The 18,086-nt window shown below is 41.9% G+C and overlaps 1 protein-coding gene across 6 annotated transcripts in view; it reads left to right on the forward strand.

Annotated features, from left to right (window-relative positions):
- The window catches only part of LOC123758836 (dystrobrevin beta), an 84,214-nt gene that overhangs the window by 4,810 nt on the left and 61,318 nt on the right, over positions 1-18,086 (forward strand). The window contains exon 2 of one of the 6 annotated variants that reach the window (XM_045743571.2): positions 145-189. The exons of 1 other annotated variant lie outside the window; for it this stretch is intronic. Coding sequence is in view for 3 of the 5 variants with exons in the window: in XM_069334588.1 (XP_069190689.1) it covers positions 14,191-14,347 (157 nt within the window). In the remaining 2 variants the exon portion in view is untranslated. Of the gene's footprint in view, positions 1-144; positions 190-13,088; positions 14,348-18,086 lie in introns of those variants that run through there. 4 more of the 6 variants (XR_006772943.2, XM_069334588.1, XM_045743569.2 and 1 more) reach the window with 4 other exon arrangements.

Genomic DNA, 18,086 nt, shown 5'->3' on the forward strand with positions numbered 1-18,086 from the left:
TGTTTGCTTCATAATATGTATGACATTGCAGCTACATGTATTCAGTGTATGTGACATTCCCACTACATATGTTCATAGTATATATATGGCATTCCAGCTACATGTGTTCATAGTATATATGACATTTTTATTTTTATCCACAAGCCACCATGGATTCTTCTCATTGCCTCTAACTGCAACACTTCACCGGTGAGTACAATACAGTCTGTGTATTGTGTGATTGAAGTGCATGGCAGATAGTATTTTTTATGTAAATAAACGTGCAGGTTTTTTGTGGGACTGTTAACAATGGTTGGGTTTAGAAATGAACAATTAACAGTTGTATGTTGTAGCAGGGAGAAAATATTGTAAAAAACAATTGTAAACAAAATTTAGTAAAAATAATAATTGTGTAAATTTTGAAGAAGTGTACGGAAGGTGCAAAGTCTTTGTATTTTTTAATACAAAGCATTTTTTATGCAAATGTATAGAAATGTCTTAATTGTGAACATTTCCCATTTATAGGACAGTACATAGCCTAATACTAGAAAATGTCTGCTTTTACTTGAATTTGTAAAGGATTTAATTTGCATGTGAATGAGAGAATTTGTTACATGGGACAGAATTTGAGCATGTGATAACTGGGTCCATTGTAGGATGGGATAATACCGTTGTATAGTATAATAGACTAGTTGATGAGAATGCGGAAGTTTAAACTCGAGCAGGGGCCTGAAAAGGCAGGAAGTTGGCGACAAAATTTGTGGTCAAGAATGATTAAAGCTGGAGCTTTACGTAAGTGGAGTTGGCAGAGTTGGGAATTGGTAAAAGTGATAAGTGGCAGACTTTGGAGTTGGCACAACTAAAGTTTGATAAAGTCTGAGGATTGGCAGAAGGGAAGGGAACTATCAGGAGAATGTGCCAAGCCATTACGACTATATAGCACTTGGAAGGGATCAGGATAAGGATTTGGGATGGGCCGAGATGGGGGGGGGGGAGAAAGGGTGCCAAACCACTTGGACGGTTGGGGATCGAATGCCTTGCATTAAGTGTCGCTCTACCATCCAGCCCAAGTAGTTGGGCTGAGGGTTAGCAGAGTTCGAGCTTCAAAGAAATTGGGGATGGGCAGGGTTGGAATTTGGCTGGTTTAGTCGGTGTCTAGGTTGGAGGTCAATAATAATAATAATAATTATAATGAGAAAATCTACTGGGGCTGTGAGGTGACGTGAATCTGCGACCAAGGCATTGCCAGCTGCATACTTTACCACTGTACCACAGATAACTTCATCAAGTTTTACAACCAGATTCCTACTGAAATCACAGGAAGTCTGGAGGCCTCTCCTGAAGCCAGTCCATGTTTTACTGTACATAAGATCCCCAAGCACACAGGTGAAGTGTAAAGTAGTTCAACACTGTACGCCAAACTTCAGATACACACAGAAAATCACACTAACGTGATATACATCAATGCATTGATGTATATCACCTTAGTGTAATTTTCTGTGTGTAAATAATAATGATAATACAGTAGTAATAATAATAATAATAATAATAATAATAATAATTAGAATTTTTATTCAAAAGAACGTGTGTACAAAGAACATTTGAGTAATATACAATTGTAGGGACAGGAGTTACAGATACTAATGAAGCCACTATTACACAAAGTTTCAGGCAAACAGAGACTGGGCATGATAAAAATATTTTCTGACATTTGTTTGAGCTTGAAGGAGATGCAAGCCTTCAAAAATTGTTGGCCTGCAGATTTACAGCCCGACTGTGAAGCAGTAGTTTTAGTGAGCAGTCCCAGTAAAACAGAATGATCTATAATAACCCAAGCAATAGGTGATAATTCAGCCATGTATACTGTAATATATATTTTACGAAACCACATACAGTGTTTAAGCATTTTACTAAATTGTAAAATGATTACATAATAAATCATTGACAGAATCCCACCAACTATCACATCTCGTAATGTCTAAGATACAGTACTTTGGTACAGAAAGTGCAATACAATAAATTGATTAATTTGTGATTGGGTCAGATATACTGTTTTTACTATATTATTGTGATTTGATTAAGAATTGCTAAATATCCTGTATTATTATTTATATTATTTTTATCAGTTATTGTATTTTTATTGTATTATTACTGTTGTAATAATACTACAGTATTTTTATTATACTGTATTATTATTATTATTATTATTATTATTATTGTATGATATACAGTTTTATTATTATTAAATTAAATATTGTATTAAAATAATTATAAATTATTATTCATCACATTTTTTTATTATTTTATTATTATTGTTAAGTTTTATTTGAATTACTGTATTTGTAACTTTTAGTATTGTTGTTTTTTGTTCCATGATATCTGCAGGTTTGTTTGCCTGTGGCCACAGTGTCGGAAATTGTGGTCCATATTTTTGTTGCACTCTGGGGGATGAGCTCTTTCTCTCCCCTCCCATCCTCATCCCTCGTTCCTCCCTCCCCGTCTCTATACTGTACTACCAACTATCCCCTCTCCACCCTCCTCTGCCTCTCCCCTTCCCCTTCCATCCCCCCAAAAATAGATATATTGTGGCTTTGGCTATCAGACCATATTTTTACTCTACAACATTTTTCTTTCTTTTCTTTCATGTTTCTGCCATGTACATTATTAGCAGTGAGGCAATAACGCTTCTGTTTTTCCTTTATCTGCGTGTCTTTACACACCCAGGTGTATTTAGCTGGATGTGCTTACAGCATCATGGGGGCCTTGACCCACATTTTGAACATTTTATAGTTAATGCAGGGCTTCTTAACTCAGTTCTCTCATTTTTCTTATAAACTTTGCATAGTGCATATAAATTTCATATAAATTGTATTATGTTGGCTTCAATCATTTCTTTGTTCAACTCTTTTTAACATACAGTATTTACAGTTCTAACACTGAAAAAGATGTTTCTGACATTTCTGTAACATATCAGTGAGTCTAATTTACATCCATACCCCTGTTGTTCTGCTTATTCCTAGCTTTGTTTATTACCTCTTTCAACTGTGCTAATTCCTCTTGTATCTTCTTCGTATTCCATTTCTCTTCTAGGGGGGTTCTCTTCTACGATTGCAAGGTTCGAGATCCCTGAGTTGCTCATTGCAGTTCAGTCCCCTCAATTAAAACTGAATCTTGTTGCATATCTTTGGGTATTTTCAGTTTTGTTGTGTGATAGTTCAAGTGGGAGTACAATGCTGGGGTTGCATACCCCAGAATGGATCCCACCGCTGTACTATAAGAGAGAGAATGTTTGTCTTAAGTTGGAGGGCAGATGCTTGGGGTTAGCCTCACCAAACTTTGTAGGGAGAATGGTCTGGGGAATGGGATGCACACAGGCTGGTTGGGATCTGCTTAAGTTAAATGATTTAGGAAATATTAGTCAGTGCCGAGACTCCCATGCGATATTCATTGAGTCAAGTAATTACATTAAGTGTAATTACCCTAGTGTAGTTATTGGATGAAAGATACACTCAAGTAATGATAATTTCAATCAAAAATTCATGATAATTATGATAATTTCAACCAAAAATTAATGATAATTTCAACCAAACAGAAGCTTAATGAGTGAAAGAATGAATCCTGCTAGCTTACATTTATTTCTTAAATATTATATGAGTTCTTCCTCCATAGATTACACCTACATGCATCATTGATGCTGTGTGTGAAAGCATTTATCTTAAGTGGGGAGTTTGATCTCACTATGCACATATGTCTTATTATTCACTTGTTTTCCTCTCTGTTTATCTTTCTTTTAGTGGCTAATTTTGTGTGTGTGTGTGGATCAGGCATATCAAACATGTGGCCCATGAGCTGCATGTGGCCTTTTGCAAGCACACCTGTGGCCCACACAAAGGATACTGTAATATGGTATATAATATAATAGAACAAATATTCTGCAATAATTTTTATTATATGACTTCAATTAGTTTTCATGTGTGGCCCTCGTGATAACATAAATGTGACCCATATGGCCCTCGGGGGACCCTCAGTTTGACATGCCTGGTGTGGATCACTTTAAAAGAGGTGGTCAGCATTGGTAACTTGAACCCTGGATATAGGCTTCCACACTCATTCCCAATAAACCCTCCTCTTAACTCAACCACTCATGACTTTTCCAATACCGCAGTGGATACTATCGCCTCTGCATTTCTGACCTCTCGAGGCCAAATTTTATGTTTCTCAGGAGAATGGAATACTTGGTGTCTTTGAGCAAAGAAATAATGAGCCATAATTTAAAAAAGATGTGTTCTTGTGTACTTTCCAGAATATGTTTGTTAGATTGCAAGCATCAGGTTATTAGTCTCATCTTTTTAGCCATCAGTTATTTAAGATAATGACTTCCTCATATTTCTGAATGTATTTTTACAACTGTGCTTGAATTAATTTCACGTACTTTTCCTTATAATCTGTATCTTTTATTTACTACTTAAACTAAAGTTTTTCCTGGATTATCTGTGGTTGATTTGCATTTCTGGTGTACATTTATCTTCTCTCATTCTTCCATTCCATGACATTGTGCGTTTAATTTTTCTATTGATTCATTTTTAAAATATTTAGAGTCATTGCCATATTACTCCCTGTTTTTCATTTTCTTGAGTGTACCTCTTGGAACACCACCTTTTTATAGTTAAGGTTATTGCATTATTCAACGACCTGAAGGGCAAGTGAGTGTAGCATGTGAAGCACTCTCTTCTGGCCACAGGAAATAGGCTAAGAAGATTTCAACCTCCTGATCTTAGGTCTGTGGTCTTGGGTCACTAAGCATTTTTACTTCAGTTTGAATCTTCCTGTTGGGAAGTCTTGCTGAGATTGATAACCTGATTTTTATATTAAAGGAATATTTTTTTTTTATATAGCTCCAGTGGCATCATTGAGTTTTCAGATAAATTGTATAACAATCAATTTATTCCTCAGCTGTTATGAGGTCTAACCTCACCACCCTCTTCCTGTAGATCTATTCTCTCAGCTGATAAATTAACCTAGTTCTATATCTTTGGATTAACGAAGGCAGTCATAGTTGTGGGGGAATGTATACATAATGAAGGCTGGCGTAGTTGTGGGGGAATGTATGTATAATGAAGGCAGTCATAGTTGTGGGGGAATGTATGCATAATGAAGGCAGTCATAGTTGTGGGGGAATGTATGCATAATGAAGGCAGTCATAGTTGTGGGGGAATGTATGCATAATGAAGGCAGTCATAGTTGTGGGGGAATGTATGCATAATGAAGGCAGTCATAGTTGTGGGGGAATGTATGCATAATGAAGGCAGTCATAGTTGTGGGGGAATGTATACATAATGAAGGCTGGCGTGGTTGTGGGGGAATGTATACATAATGAAGGCAGTCATAGTTGTGGGGGAATGTATGCATAATGAAGGCAGTCTATAGTTGTGGGGGAATGTATGCATAATGAAGGCAGTCATAGTTGGGGGGGGAAATGTTTGTATAATGAAGTCAGCCTCATTACTGTTCAAACTTTTAAGTACTGAAGGCATTGTAATTATGGAAGAAACGTTAAGGTAATAAAGGTAGATTCGTTAGACAGACGTTTATATTGCGTTAACATCTTGTCTGAGAGCAAATATTCCTGTGTGTTGGCAGTGTGGTGACCGTTGTCTGGCGGCGCTGGAGGTTGGGTAACCGTGTAGCAATATTGGGTGTTACTGGAGCGAGCTGGACATGTCTAGACCTTAAGTACGCACTCCATATTCCAGATATTATTGGTACGGAGAGAGAGAGAGAGAGAGAGAGAGAGAGACAGACAGACAGACAGACAGACAGACAGACAGACAGACAGACAGAGGTTGATCATCTATGCAGTACAGTATATGCTTTCAGGGCGAGTTTTTATAGTTGCTGGGAGCTGGTTTTCATACTTCAGTTGCCTCGGTTGTAGTATGTTGGTTATGCTTGTGGTTCTTATCATACCTACTCTTGAAAATATATATGAAAGCCTCAACTAACCTCCCTTTTTTATCTCATTCTAGTTGTTTGATATTATTACACTGAAGAATTACTTCTTGCATCCTTATGGGTCATCTGCCTTTTCCAATTTCCTCTCTCCATGATCTTGTTCATGTTTTCCAGTGTCTCTCTCTCTCTGGGGTTAGAAGGGAAAGGAGGTAAAGGTAAGGAAAGCAGAGAGAGTAGGAACATCTCCCCGTGTAACACCGCCACTCAGGGTACCGACCGTAGCTCTCCTGACCCCTCAAGGAATGGGTAACTAGGTTCCCTCCCCACGCACGCCTCGTGGCCAAGTTACTACACAGGTACGCCTGCCTCTGTCAAGTTCAGGCCGGGAGGAAGTTTGCTGCAGTTGCCTCAGGCACGAAGATGAAGCTGAGGTGCTGTTGGTTAGTGGTGGGCGATGGTGTTCTGACCCAGTAGCATCTAAAACCTCTTATCGGCGTAAGCATTATGTGGTCAGAGTAATGCTACACATCTCATCCTCACTATATAAAATACAAAATTATTTATAAAATATATTTATAAAAAAGTCTATATATAAAGTATATTTTATATATATATGAATATATATATTTATAAAAAAAAGGAAAGGGAGTACACCTCTGGCTGGAAGGGGACCGGATATATATATATATATATATATATATATATATATAATATATATATATATATATATATATATATATAATATATATATATATATATATTATATATATATATATATATATATATATATATATATATATATATATTATATATATATATATATATATATATATATATATATATATACATATATATATATATTTAAAAGACCACGAGAGAGTCTCCGAGGGACTCTCCGCTAGGGGTCAAAGGTCGCCACTATAATCCCTCAACAGTTCAAGTAATTGTTTACACACTGGTGGAAGTAGAGCATGATGAACAAAAAGAATGTGTAGTTTTTAAATATATCCAACACGCCATATATATATATATATATATATATATATATATATATATATATATATATATATATATATATATATATATATATAAATATATATATATATATATATATATATATATATATATATATATATATATATATCGCTTTCTATTTTTGCGTGTGTGTGAGAGAGAGAGAGAGAGAGAGAGGGGGGGGTAGTTAGCATGAATAAACGTATGTGTGCATTCGTTGGCTCGCAGAGCCGGATGATTGCACATGCAGCGAACAAAGGCATAAATAATAGATCTGTCTCTCAGCGTTCAGGAACAAAGTGGAGGCGGCCTAGAACAGCTGTTTCTCTCTCTCTCTCTCTCTCTCTCTCTCTCTCTCTCTCTCTCTCTCTCTCTCTCTCTCTCTCTTTCTCTCTCTCTCTCTCTCTCTTTCTCTCTCTCTCAATTTAAATTAGGGTTCATTAGGACTGGTACTGATGTGTTTTTGTCAGAGACCCAACCCTATATTCTTTAAGTTGTTTCTGTATCAACTGCAGTATAAATAGCTTCGCCTTGCAATCCTGTGATCATTAATTTTAATGGGTATTGATGAATGTGTTATCCCTCGATGATTTAATTTGATGGGTGGACTGGACATGCGAGTCTGATTTAAGAGGAGGAGGAGGAGGAAGAGTGCAGCTAAAGGAAAGGTGTGGCGGGAACTCCTTCCCGGGTTCTGGCGGCTAACTCACCAGGAAGCGGACGGGAGACGTGCAGCGGACAAAGCTTGGTGGTCCAATGACCGCCCTCCGTAGCCCTTCAGGCCTCCTCACTCCACTCACCTCTGTGGAAATCGTTACTCTGTGATCAGGATGTTCCAGGGTCAGCGGCGTCTCCCGTGCCTTCCCCGAGATCTGAGTGCTTGGAGCAAGCCTCTGGAAGTGTGTGTGTGTTCTCACCTAGATGCACTCCCCTACATTTGCTGGCAGGTCGGATATTAGCTCCCTAGCCACTCCTTTCCTGTCTTATTGGATTAGTTAATGAAATCATTCATTCCTCATGCTTCTCGTACTTTTAGAGTTGCTTATTGAGCTGGTGTGGAAAGTCTTTTCTTGCATCCCATTCCTCTTGTAACTCTTACATTAAAGAAGTGTGACACTCACGTCTCCTGGTCCTACTGTTGCTCATATTGACCATTGTCTTTCACAGTTTGCTTCAGTATCTCGTGCGGTGTTGTCTTATTTCTTGAACTGGTCGGTATAACAACGGCCTCGCTTTTTGTAAAGTCTGCTTTCGATTCCCAATGATTCGTCATTGGTCACTGTTCCTTCATCCGTCTTCGTATTCCAGCTTGTCCTTATATCCCTCACAAGAGCTGTATAGTCCCACTGGCTTGGCGCTTTCTTCCCTTAACACACTGTAACATTTTTCTTTTTGTTGTCCCTGTGAGGAAAGTGCTATTTTCTGATCGTTTATCGCTGCAAAGTACAGAAAATGGCAATGATTTCCCTCAAACTTTGTTTCGACTTTTGCCTAAGAAAACTTAGTGAAGACATCTTGGAGGTATCTGAAGGCTGCCGACGTATGGAAAGTGTCGCAGGTTTAGACAACGACTCGGCAGCCTTCAGGTACCTTCAAGACGTCTTCCCTAAGCTGTCGTAGACTAAAAAGAGTCAAAACAAAGTTTGAGGGGAAACAATAGCCATTTCCTATACTCTGGAGGCATAAGCACTCAGATCATATCACTTACTACCCAGAAGCAAAGACATTGTGACACTAATTTCCTTCTCTTACTTTATCTCCTCCGACGATGTGTGGTTGAGTTCTCTCAGTCTCTCCCTGAAGCCCCTCTCCCTCAGTTCTGGGGTAAGTCTTGTCACGGATTTCTGAACTTTGAATGATTCAGAGGACAGCTTAGTTGAGCTAAGTTGGCTTCTCTGGGCACTGGAGATGAACTGCCAAGAGAAGATAGTTTAGTTCTCCCTCTCTGTCCAGAGATGACAGCTTTGTTCTTCCCCACCGTCCAGAGATGACAGCTTAGTTCTTCCCCACCGTCCAGAGATGACAGCTTAGTTCTTCCCCACCGTCCAGAGATGACAGCTTAGTTCTTCCCCACCGTCCAGAGATGACAGCTTAGTTCTTCCCCACCGTCCAGAGATGATAGCTTAGTTCTTCCCCACCGTCCAGAGATGACAGCTTAGTTCTTCCCCACCGTCCAGAGATGACAGCTTAGTTCTTCCCCACCGTCCAGAGATGACAGCTTAATTCTTCCCCACCGTCCAGAGATGACAGCTTAGTTCTTCCCCACCGTCCAGAGATGACAGCTTAGTTCTTCCCCACCGTCCAGAGATGACAGCTTAGGCGTTCCTCATACTCTCAAGACCCGAAACTATCATATAAATGATACTATTGCTTCAAGTTTATTTTTTGTCCATTTCCTGCTCTCATAAAAACAAAATACAAATTCCGCCCTCGAGAGGTAACGAGCCAGCTCGGGTTTCTTTGTGAAAATGAGATGGCAGTGTTGGGCGAGGCTTGCCTAGTGTTTATCCCCGAGAGCTACAAGAGAGAAGAAAACTCCCTTCGTGTGTCTTAATGGGAACGAGACAGTTGGCGGGAAAGCAAGGAAAATGTGTAATCTTGGTGGGCGGGAGAGTTCCACCTGGGGGGTGGAGGAGGCTGGAGGCGTTGGCTAGCGGTAGTTAATGCTTTCTCTCTTGTCTTGAATGGCGCCTTAATTCGTCCTCTTTGTTGTGCTACAAACCCATTGTGATTCTGCTCTCGTCTGCCTGTATGCAAATTAGCTCTCGGGTTCACTCGCGGCCTTGAAAGAGCACGGGAAATTTGAATTTGAATTTATTAACCGTTAGTTTACCAACGCGTTGTAAATAATATAGGCTCTCCTTTCTTGTGTTGCATTCAGTTGTTCCTGTTCAGCAACAAAGTGGCAAGATGATAGAATGAGTGGGCGTCTAGTTACTATTTGTGCCTGCAGGATCCAGCTGTTAGCGTTTGTACTTTTCTAACCGTCGGTTCTTGACTCAAAATTAAGGAGCCATGGTTCGATCCTCGGTCCAGAACTCCAGATCCATTCCTGCTAGCAACAGAAGCTGCTCTCTCTATTATGTTAATGGTGGCCTGTGTGTGTGTGTGTGTGTATGTGTGTGTGTGTGTGTGTGTGTGTGTGTGTGTGTGTGTGTGTGTGTGTGTGTGTGTGTGTGTGTGTGTGTGCAGCAGCACCGGTAATAGGCCAAGAGTGCTTCATCAACTATAGAAAGCATGTGGGAAGCGGAGCAGCCTCTCTCTCTCTCACATGTGAGATCAGCCCCTTTCTCTCTCTCTCTCCCTTATCCAGTGGATAAGGGAGAGAGAACTACAAAGTTTATTCAAAACTTTGTTTACCACCTATTTCAGACCAATCCTGGAGTATGCAGCTCCAGCCTTGAGTCTAATTATAGTTAAAAACAAGACAGAGAGATGAATCAGAGATATGCCACCAGACTAGCCCAGAGCTGAGAGGTTTGAGTTACGAGTATAGACTACGGGAATTAAATCTCATGTCCCTGAAAGACAGAAGAGTTAGAGAAGACTTAATCACTAGCTACACAATTCTCAGAGGAATTCACAGAGTAGACAAAGACAAATTATTTAGCATGGGCGGAACACGAACAAGGAGACACAAGTGGAAGCTTAGTACCCTAATGAGCCACAGCGACATTAGAAATAACAGATGGAATGCATTAAGCTGTGATGTGGTGGAGGCAGATTCCATACACAGTTTCAAATGCAGATATGATAGAGCCCAGTAGGCTCAGGAATCTGTACACCAGTTGTTTGACAGTGGAGAGGCGGCAGCAAAGAGCTGAAGCTCATCCCCCAGCAAGCACAACTAGGTGAGTACATTCTCTCCACTCCACCCCTCACACTCACCCGTAATGTTCAGGAAATTAACGAGGCGCGGCATGGTGCAACAATCGACCCATTTTCAGTACTCTAAACACGGCTCTCCAAACTGTTCACTTCGAGGACCACATCGTCTATTTCACACATTTTCGCCGGCCACCAAAGAAAACAAAATCAGCTTTTATAAGGCAATGAATGAGTTTTATTTCGATGTTTTTGGAAATGATATATAATTAGTCAAAATGTCAGATCTTAACAAATGCTCCGACGTAAGAATTATTTAATCTGCGGATGAGAAAAGCAGGCTGTTCATTTTGTATTTTATTGGCAGAAATTTGACACATGTTTACCTGATATGGGAATTTACACAATATTATTGTAAAGTTGGAGATTTTAATATTATTACTACTAGGTTGATATTATCTGGGTCATCGTATCCGGGTCCTGGTGCGCCGGGAGAGAGGGAGTACAGTGGTGAGCCTTTGGGGGCTTAAGGCTTAGTATAGGGGGGCTCGTGTCTGCATGTATTGGCGGGAACATGTTATGGCGTCGACTCTCCGGGCTCCTGGCGTCGACTCTCCGGGCTCCGGGTGTCGACTCTCCGGGCTCCGGGTATCGAGCATTCGACAACCAGCTGTATACTCTGCGTGGTCGCGGGCAGGGATTAAGGAACGAACAGTGTGGGTGTTTAAGTCGGGTATTAAAGCGAATGTCCTGGCTTTGACGACAGGTGTCAAGGAACAGACTTTCCGGGGTCGGGAACAGATTATCTGGGTTCATCCTATTCCCTTCCTCATGCTTGTCCTTATTTATATTTTCCAGTCTATTCCAATGCTTTAGTTTCTCCGTATCTTCCTCCTACACTTCCCCCTTGCCTCTTCATGTTCCGTTATCTCCTCCTTTCATCTCCCATCTCCCTCCTCTTCTGCCTCCATCTCCTCATCCTCCCTCCCTCCCCCCACTCCTCGTTCTTCGCTAATCCTAATCCTCCTCTTCCTGGCCCAGCTTTTTCCACACCTGGTGAGGCATGAGAGTGAGTTTAGTAGGTGGGCTTGGCGGTAATGTGGGTGCAGCGGGTCAGCGCTGGGGTCATGGGCATGCAAATGAGGAAGCGCGGGAGAGGACTGCAAGACAAGCACGGAAGATGGAAGTGGATGAGGGAAGGAAGAAAGGGGATGGGGGAGGAAGGAAAAGGAAGGTGGTCGAGTGGTGAAGGGGAGGAGGTGGAATAGAGTGAGACAGTGCACGAACAACGAGGATGTATTGATACTGACAGACAAACGGGACCGTCACTAGAGATATCCTGACTATTGCTTTACCGTCTCTTTTTGTGAAGTGGAGCTTTGTTCATCAGTTCTTACTGTCTACGGAATGATATCAAGGCAGTCTTCTGATGATTGATGAAGATTAAGCCACCCAAGAGGTGGCACAGGCATGAATAGCCCATAAAGGGCTTCATATGCAGGCGATGAGTCACAATAACGTGGGTGAAGTATGTAATCGAATTATGTAAGTATACTTTTAAAGTAAGAAGTATGAATCGACTTGAGGATGGTCCAGGACGGACCAAAACGTCGTCGTCCCTTCACCTTCTAGTGTGTGGTTTGATCAGCAGTCTTCATATTGTAATACCGGAAATACTGTGAATGGAAGGCTATTTTGACAGGTCATTGTTGCCTTGGCACTGTGAACCTGACCGACCAAATACTAGATGTCGCATCATTATTGCATGTTGTCGCTGCAGCTGTGTTACATGCAGGTTCAGCGGTGCTCAAATGCTGCGGTAGTTGCAGTTGTGTTGCATATCGTAGCTCCATCTGTTTTACATGTTGCGGCGGCGTTGAATATGGTAGTTGAGGCAGTGTTTCATGCAATAGTCGCAGCAGGGTTGAGGGTGGTGCAGTAGACGTGACTCTGGTGTGTGTGTGTATGTATATATATATATATATAATATATATATATAATATATATATATATATATATATATATATATATATATATATATATTATATATATATATATATATATATATATATATATATATATATATATATATATATATATATATATTATATATGGCGTGTTGGATATATTTAAAAACTACACATTCTTTTTGTTCATCATGCTCTACTTCCACCAGTGTGTAAACAATTACTTGAACTGTTGAGGGATTATAGTGGCGACCTTTGACCCCTAGCGGAGAGTCCCTCGGATACTCTCTCGTGGTCTTTTAGTCTCAATTTTAGCCATTTTGATTTCATAGTGTAATATCGTTGGTCATAGCATGTGACACCACACATCATGGGAGTGGTAGACATGCACCATGCGCCATGGGAGCTACAAGTGTGGCACTGTACACCATGGGAGTAGCAGACACGCAACGGAACTCGGAGTACAATGGCAAATGTTTGGTTAGGAAATTGCATCGAACTGCACGTCAACAAGAGCTGCTTCTGGAGGATAAAGGCGGGTGAGAGGAAGAGAGTAAATAGACGGCAGAGAGAGAAATCTTGAGGATGGTGGAGATAGAGAAGGTGGGGAAAATAAAACAAAAGGAGGGATTCGCGTGTATGTAAACACCCGCATCTGTTCTGTACTGTTCGGACCACTAAATGTTCGTCAAAGATCAGGTAAGGAGAACAATGTGAACACCAGCGTGAGAGGGCAGCATCCCACACCGAGTGATCTCCACCTTTAGCATCCTCGCAGGAGTTGTGCGTGGAGATAGAGCCTTCGCTGGCCACTCTGCCTCGAGGGCTGGCTTTGTTCTGGGTCGTCACGTTGGCTTCCGGACACAGGCTTTGGTGAGATAGGGAGATAGCGCACGGGGCGGCGATGGTGACGATGGTGGTGGCGGGAGAGCGCAGGCGCCTCACCTGGAGAGTGAGGGGAGAGGTAGGTGAGGTGAGGTAGTCAGGAGAGCAGGACGCGCCAGTTGCTGCCGGTTCCTGCAGACGGAGCTAGTCGATATCGCCGCTCTGCGTCCCCACCACTGGCTCTGTGATCACCCACTTCCCTGCTCCCTCTGCTGGCTGTACCCACACGTCAGATCCCCCTCGCCTCCAGCCCTCTCTCGTTCCTCTTAATTTTTAAATCACAACAGCCATTTGCGGTGATGGCTCGTCGAGACGCACATCGTCTTGAAGAAACATAGTACACTCTCTTAATAACATTGAGCCTGGTAGCGATATCAAAACCAACAATTGAGGAACGTCAGAAAAAGCCCGCGAAAGTTAGCAGGGGGCGACGGAATCAGTATCACAAGTAGCAGTTCAGTTCCCGGGCCGAGATCAACAGGCAGAGGCGGAGGATGGTAGAGCAGGTGGCGAGGGGCGAGCTAACATGGTGATCACGACACCTCCAGGCTAGTAGAGGAGTTGACCAATGTTGCGGCTGACGTCTGAACCCAATAAAGTCGTAATCCATCCGCACAAGATGTTCGCCTCCAGACGCAAGAGCCTGCCAGACCCCTCAGCCCTATCTTCGTTATCTGGCACTCGTAACACTAAGCGACGCGCCTCCAATGGCTTCCTCAACCCAGGTACCTTTCGATGTCTCACCCTTGTCACAGCCCTGGTACCCCTTTGATGTCTACCCCTTGGTATAACCCTGGTACCCCGTTGATGTCTCAGCCTTGTCACAGCCCTCATACCCCGTTGATGTCTACCCCCCATGTCACAGCCCTTGTACCCCGTTGATATCTACCCCCATGTCACAGCCCTGGTACCCCGTTGATGTCTACCCCCCTTGTCACAGCCCCTGGTACCCCGTTGATGTCTACCCCCCTTGTCACAGCCCTGGTACCCCGTTGATGTCTACCCCCCTTGTCACAGCCCCGGTACCCCGTTGATGTCTCAGCCTTGTCAACGCCCAGGTACATCATGTTGTCTTGACTTTGGGCACTTGTATATTTGCTTCAGTGTACGTTCCCTCAGGCGCCCAACAGGTGCTTGGTAACACAACACCACTGGGGTCGCCGCTAGCATTTCCGAATGACCATTGGTGCAATAGATTTCGCTGCCTCGATCTCTCATTCTGTTGCTATTAGCAAGCTAGCTAGCGGCTCTTCTCTCCAGTGTGAATTTGGCCCACTGTATCATAGTTCTTGCTTGTTCTACATAATATGGCAGATGAGGAAATAACATGATTGATGGCCGTTTGTGTAGGGCTTATACTTGTGTTTCTGAGACTATTGGACGAGATGAGGTAAAACAGCTTGTAGAAGCAAAATTAAAATAGTATCTAACCGTATATTATATATATATATATATATATATATATATATATATATATATATATATATATATATATATATATATATATATATATATATATATATATATATATTTAATATGAGACGTGTTTCAAAACTTGTCATATCGGATAAAGCAAATTATATATGTATTGTCAAACAAATAGTAAACATATATATTGGCTCTTTAGAGAGAGGCGTGATATAAATTTCCCCGGTTACAATTGTTCAGTTTAAAGGGCATGTGTGACGTCACAATGACATCAGTGTTGACGTGTTTATCGTCATTAAACCATAACAGTGACTGGGGAAACTGCACTAATCACTGATAGACTCCTGACGTGAAGGCTCTTCAATGTATACTCACCTAGTTCAACTCTGGCTCTTTGGTCCCGCCTCTCAACTGTCAATCAACTGGTGTACAGATTCCCGAGCCTATTAGACTATCATATCTACATTTGAAATTTTGTATGGAGTCAACCTCCACCACATCATTGCCTAATACATTCCATTTGCTAACTGCTCTGAGGCTAAAAAGTTCTTTCTAATATATCTTATAGCTCATTTGGGTACTGAGTTTCCACTTGTGCGTGTGCCCCCTATGTTAAATAAATTGTCTATCTACCCTATCAATTCCTCTGAGAATCTTGTATGTGGTGATCATGTCTCCCTTAACTCTTCTTTCCTCCAGCTACGTGAGGTTTAGTTCCCTTAGTATCTCCTCGTAGCTCGTGTGTGTGTGTATTCACCTAGTTGTGCTAGCAGAAGTTGAGCTCTGTTCTTTCGGCTCGCCTCTCAACTGTCAATCAACTGATTAACCACCCTCACCCCCCGAGGAAGCAGCCTAACAGCTGTCTAATTCCCAGGTACCTATTTACTGCTAGGTAACGGGCTAGTTATCAGGGTGAAAGAAACTCTGCCCATTTGTTTCTGCCATCACCGAGGATCGAACCCGGACCCTAGGATTACGAGCGCAGAGCGCTGTCCACTTAGCTGTCAGGTCCTCTAACACTGTGTGTGTGTGTGTGTGTGTGTGTGTGTAGGTAGCGGGGGGGGGGCCTTATGGTTTCATTCCCACTTAAGAAATAGCATAATCGAGCTTGTTTTGTTTTATATTATCTCATAAAAAGGAGAATATTAGTTTTACACTGAAACCCAATAATGAACAACACAATGCAGGGTCTGCGTTCGATCCCCTGTGGTCTAAGTGGTTGGGGACCGTTTCTTCCTTGTCCTCATATTTCAGCTCTTATCCTGTCCTAATATCTCAATTCATTTTCCCGTCTCCATGCCCCTTCCAAGTGTTCTTTAGTCATGGCCAAGTGTTTTTTCTTCATAATTGCCTCATCTTGTTGCCCAGTAAACAAATGTAAGTGAAAATTATGATCTATGTTTCAAAAAAATACTATTTTCTTAGCAATATATCGCGATTTATAAAAAAATATAATACATTTTTTCAATACATCTCAGTTGTAGGCACGTCATAAAAGGTATTCTGGCGCGTAAACAAAGATTTAAAAAATGGGTTATGATAACGTGAGGAATGTGAGTATAATGAGGCACTCCAAACATGAGAGCCTCGGTGATTATCACAAGCCCTCTCCACACACATTTTGACGGACATCCCCTCCACCCTCCCAAATTGTTCAGTGTTGAATTATGTCCAAATACAGTATCACCCCCCCCCCACCCACCCACCCCTCACCCTCCCTAACACTCTCTCTCTCTCTCCTTCCATCAATTACCTAGTCCACCAAAACAACTCCCCTTCCACCTAGTCCAGGATAACAACCCTCTCGACCTGGCTCCTCCGCTTCACCACCCTCCCGCTACTAAAAATACACCCCCGATGACCGGAAAGGCAAGTCGATGAATTGAATGCATTTTCCGCGAATAACGAAGAGCTGCTGGTATGATCGATCGGTTTTGCTGAGGTGGCGAGTCCGTCCATCCGTCTGTTCGCTCGTCCGTCTGTCCACTCGTCCGCCTGTCCACTCGTTCGTCCGCACTTGGAAACAAGGCAGCGATGCTTGGCAACGCCACAGGAACGTCTCAATCCATTGGGTACAACGTCTTATCACCTTTAATTTCTCTCCTTAGACAACCGCCCCCATGACGGGGGGCCTCGACCGTTGCTCCCTCATTCTCTCCTTCCCTCACGGCCTTTACCCTTCTATTCCCCCCCCCCTCCTTTTTTTCACCTCTCCCTTTTTCCTCCCCCTCCCAGCGCGACATTTATAACTCTTGGTACGATATACCTTTTTTTTTTTATCCCTAAAATACATTTTTTTTTTATCTCTTGAGTACTATTGCGATGTATTCTCGCATTCACTGATATTTGACGTACACGATTTTCAGTGCAATTTCGAGTACGCTGGTTCTCTAGTACACTGTTGGAGCTGTGTGTTGGGCTCTTATTCCCGAGTTGGACTTTATGTTGAGGTTGGACTAAATGGCTTTATCCCTTGAAGGTGAAAGCCATTTAGTTTACTTACACAGCTTTAACTGTTAAATGCGGATACCTTTTTTACGACATCAAGAGTAGACTCTGGAGCTCTGTGGTCCTCCTCCACCTCCAGCTTCCTCGAGTGTGAAGATTCAAGTTGCATCGTACACAAGCCGGTTCGCCAACGGAATTTAAATCCTCCGTTACCCAACCCAGCCGAGGTTAACACAGCCTATCCTGTCGCTTCCTAACCTAACAAAAGTAGCGTGTTATTATGACTTTGTCTTAGGTAAATAATTTATTTTAAGTTTGTATGGAGTAACTTGACAATAAATGTATAAACATTTATGAATAAAATATCTGAATGTGTATACGGGTTTGGAAAAAACCTACTGGGAAAAAAGTCTACTGAAAAAAAATGTTTGACGAATCGCAACATTTGACCATAACTTGAGTTTGATAATACCATGGCAGGGTGGACTCAAGCCAGCTTTCCCGCGTGTTCCGGACCCCGGTCTCCACTGGTCTCTGCTCGTCTCCATCGGTCTCCACCGATCTCCACTGGTATTTGGACTTCCAGTT

The sequence above is a fragment of the Procambarus clarkii genome, chromosome 31, assembly GCF_040958095.1.
Source record: "Procambarus clarkii isolate CNS0578487 chromosome 31, FALCON_Pclarkii_2.0, whole genome shotgun sequence".
In the NCBI taxonomy this organism is placed as follows: Eukaryota; Metazoa; Arthropoda; class Malacostraca; order Decapoda; family Cambaridae; genus Procambarus; species Procambarus clarkii.